The sequence below is a fragment of the Cherax quadricarinatus genome, chromosome 78 (assembly GCF_038502225.1).
Source record: "Cherax quadricarinatus isolate ZL_2023a chromosome 78, ASM3850222v1, whole genome shotgun sequence".
NCBI lineage: Eukaryota > Metazoa > Arthropoda > Malacostraca > Decapoda > Parastacidae > Cherax > Cherax quadricarinatus.
The window spans coordinates 6095390-6099272 of record NC_091369.1 but is presented as its reverse complement, the minus strand read 5'-3'; the positions used below and the strand labels follow the sequence as shown (position 1 = coordinate 6099272).

Sequence of the window (3883 nt, the reverse complement as noted above, 5' to 3'; positions counted from 1 at the left end):
GTTGGTAAAACTATACTCTCATACATTCCCCTCTTTGCCTCCAAGGACAAAGTTCTTTGTCTCCACAGACTCCTAAGTGCACCACTCACTCTTTTTCCCTCATCAATTCTATGATTCACCTCATCTTTCATAGACCCATCCGCTGACACGTCCACTCCCAAATATCTGAATACGTTCACCTCCTCCATACTCTCTCCCTCCAATCTGATATTCAATCTTTCATCACCTAATCTTTTTGTTATCCTCATAACCTTACTCTTTCCTGTATTCACCTTTAATTTTCTTCTTTTGCACACCCTACCAAATTCATCCACCAATCTCTGCAACTTCTCTTCAGAATCTCCCAAGAGCACAGTGTCATCAGCAAAGAGCAGCTGTGACAACTCCCACTTTGTGTGTGATTCTTTATCTTTTAACTCCACGCCTCTTGCCAAGACCCTCGCATTTACTTCTCTTACAACCCCATCTATAAATATATTAAACAACCACGGTGACATCACACATCCTTGTCTAAGGCCTACTTTTACTGGGAAAAAATTTCCCTCTTTCCTACATACTCTAACTTGAGCCTCACTATCCTCGTAAAAACTCTTCACTGCTTTCAGTAACCTACCTCCTACACCATACACTTGCAACATCTGCCACATTGCCCCCCTATCCACCCTGTCATACGCCTTTTCCAAATCCATAAATGCCACAAAGACCTCTTTAGCCTTATCTAAATACTGTTCACTTATATGTTTCACTGTAAACACCTGGTCCACACACCCCCTACCTGGTAAATTCTTTAAAATGTCCAATATGAAGGTTTATTTTGCGGAAATAGTAAGAAAGGTAACGTAAACTGATATAAGTTAAGAACATTACTCCGCCAGCGTTAAATATAGGAATGGCGCCTCCTTGTTTATGTTGCTGTTAGTGGCTTGGAGTGTTAGAAAAGACTTAATACTGTTGATTGACTTTGACCTTATTATTAGTCAAACCTGAGCGCTAAACCCACAAAGGTTTATTTTGAGAGATATTAACCTTTAAACAAAATTTTGTTTAAAGGTTAATATCTCTCAAAATAAAAGAATGACCAAGAAATAACAATTGTTAGAATTTACTTAACCTGCTCGTACTGGACATAATATAACGAGGGAGTTCTGACCAGGACCTTAACTCCATACTGACCATATAATTTCGTACCTAATATTTTGGGAGTCATGTGGAGTCCAGTAACTGCAGTGGAGGTTCTTGCCTTTACTGTTGAGTAAGACCTTAGTGTCAGGTCCCACTGTGTGATGTACCTTAGTGTCACTAGGCTGGACCTTACTGCTCATCTCTGCTACCACCACTCGACCTATCTTGGGACACTTGACCTCTGTCTCTCTGGACACTTGACCTGTGTCTCTGGACACTTGATCTGTCTCTGGATACTTGACCTGTCTGTCTCTGGACACTTGACCTGTCTGTCTCTGGACACTTGATCTGTCTCTGGACGCTTGACCTGTCTCTGGACACTTGATCTGTCTCTGGACACTTGACCTGTCTGTCTCTGGACACTTGACCTGTCTGTCTCTGGACACTTGATCTGTCTGTCTTTGGACACTTGATCTGTCTCTGGACACTTGATCTGTCTCTGGACACTTGATCTGTCTCTGGACGCTTGATCTGTCTCTGGACACTTGACCTGTCTCTGGACACTAGATCTGTCTCTGGACACGATGTCTCTGGACACTTGATCTGTCTGTCTCTGGACACTTGATCTCTGTCTCTGGACACTTGGCCTGTCTCTGGACACTTGACCTGTCTGTCTCTGGACACTTGATCTGTCTCTGGACGCTAGATCTGTCTCTGGACACTTGATCTGTCTGTCTCTGGACACTTGATCTGTCTCTGGACACGATCTGTCTGTCTCTGGACACTTGATCTGTCTGTCTCTGGACACTTGACCTGTCTGTCTCTGGACACGATCTGTCTGTCTCTGGACGCTAGATGTCTCTGGACACTTGATCTGTCTGTCTCTGGACACTTGACCTGTCTCTGGACACTTGACCTGTCTCTGGACACTTGATCTGTCTCTGGACACGATCTGTATCTGGACACTTGATCTGTCTGTCTCTGGACACTTGATCTGTCTCTGGACGCTAGATGTCTCTGGACACTTGATCTGTCTCTGGACACTTGATCTGTCTCTGGACACTTGATCTGTCTCTGGACACTTGATCTGTCTCTGGACACTTGATCTGTCTGTCTCTGGACACTTGGCCTGTCTCTGGACACTTGACCTGTCTCTGGACGCTAGATGTCTCTGGACACTTGATCTGTCTGTCTCTGGACACTTGACCTGTCTGTCTCTGGACACGATCTGTCTGTCTCTGGACGCTAGATGTCTCTGGACACTTGATCTGTCTGTCTCTGGACACTTGATATGTCTCTGGACACTTGATGTCTCTGGACACTTGATCTGTCTGTCTCTGGACACTTGACCTGTCTCTGGACACTTGATCTGTCTCTGGTTGATCACCACTAAATGTTAATTTTAACTCGCTGCTGACTTCACCTCCACAACAGTAGTTCATAAACGCCTAAGTCACACTCTACTTAAGACATTCTCCCTCGCCACGTAGAGTTCAGCATGACTGACACCCTCAGGCGACTCTTGTGGTGCCAGCAACAGCAGAAAACTTTCTGGAGTTATAATACTACAGAGTAGCAGGAGTAACACCGTTATAAACTGAGACAACCTTACAAGTGTGGCGCCTACGCTGCCGTCTCCCTCCATGCTCTCCCACACCTCCTACCGCACTTCTTTATTTCGGCTATTTAACCCATTTTTTCCCTTCTATCATGGCGCATATTGCGTAGTCGTTATGATGTCTTCATTCAGACCTTCAATAAGCCAATTAGTTTCGTTATTCGAAGGATTAATGTAATTATTTGTACGTCTGTCAGTACTATGAAGATTGCACATGCGCGACATGTTAAGGGCATTAAAGGTCCTAGAATATTAATTTGAGATTTTCTCATTATCAAGACAATATTTTACAGGATACAAAGTGTACAAAGGAACCTCTACTAACAGTAACTTCAGTGTAAGAACTGCTAGTGTCCTTTGATTCTTACCAGTCAAGTGAAGTCACTAAATATTGTATTAAATATGAGCTCAGCTTAATGTATGGTCAACCATATATTAGTAACTAAAATAACATAACTTATGTATGCTACTAGTCTGTTGTGTGTTACTAGCCTGTTGTGTGTTACTAGCCTGTTGTGTGTTACTAGTCTGTTGTGTGTTACTAGCCTGTTGTGTGTTACTAGCATGTTGTGTGTTACTAGCCTGTTGTGTGTTACTAGCCTGTTGTGTGTTACTAGCATGTTGTGTGTTACTAGCCTGTTGTGTGTTACTAGCCTGTTGTGTGTTACTAGCATGTTGTGTGTTACTAGCCAGTTGTGTGTTACTAGCCTGTTGTGTGTTACTAGCCTGTTGTGTGTTACTAGCCTGTTGTGTGTTACTAGCCTGTTGTGTGTTACTAGCATGTTGTGTATTACTAGCCAGTTGTGTGTTACTAGCCTGTTGTGTGTTACTAGCCTGTTGTGTGTTACTAGCATGTTGTGTGTTACTAGCCTGTTGTGTGTTACTAGCATGTTGTGTGTTACTAGCATGTTGTGTGTTACTAGCATGTTGTGTGTTACTAGCATGTTGTGTGTTACTAGCCTGTTGTGTGTTACTAGCATGTTGTGTGTTACTAGTCTGTTGTATGTTACTAGCCTGTTGTGTGTTACTAGCATGTTGTGTGTTACTAGCCAGTTGTGTGTTACTAGCCTGTTGTGTGTTACTAGCATGTTGTGTGTTACTAGCCTGTTGTGTGTTACTAGCATGTTGTGTGTTACTAGCATG

The 3883-nt window shown here is 43.1% G+C and overlaps 1 protein-coding gene across 1 annotated transcript in view; it reads right to left on the bottom strand.

Annotated features, from left to right (window-relative positions):
- Positions 1-2750, bottom strand: part of LOC128701577 (uncharacterized) — a 35515-nt gene extending 32765 nt beyond the window's left edge. Inside the window, 3 exon segments of the mRNA XM_070101530.1 lie at positions 1189-1424; positions 1936-2228; positions 2330-2750. Of these exon segments, the coding sequence (XP_069957631.1) occupies positions 1189-1424; positions 1936-2228; positions 2330-2564 (764 nt within the window). The 5' untranslated portion in view covers positions 2565-2750.
- Between the last annotated feature and the right edge of the window lie 1133 nt (positions 2751-3883).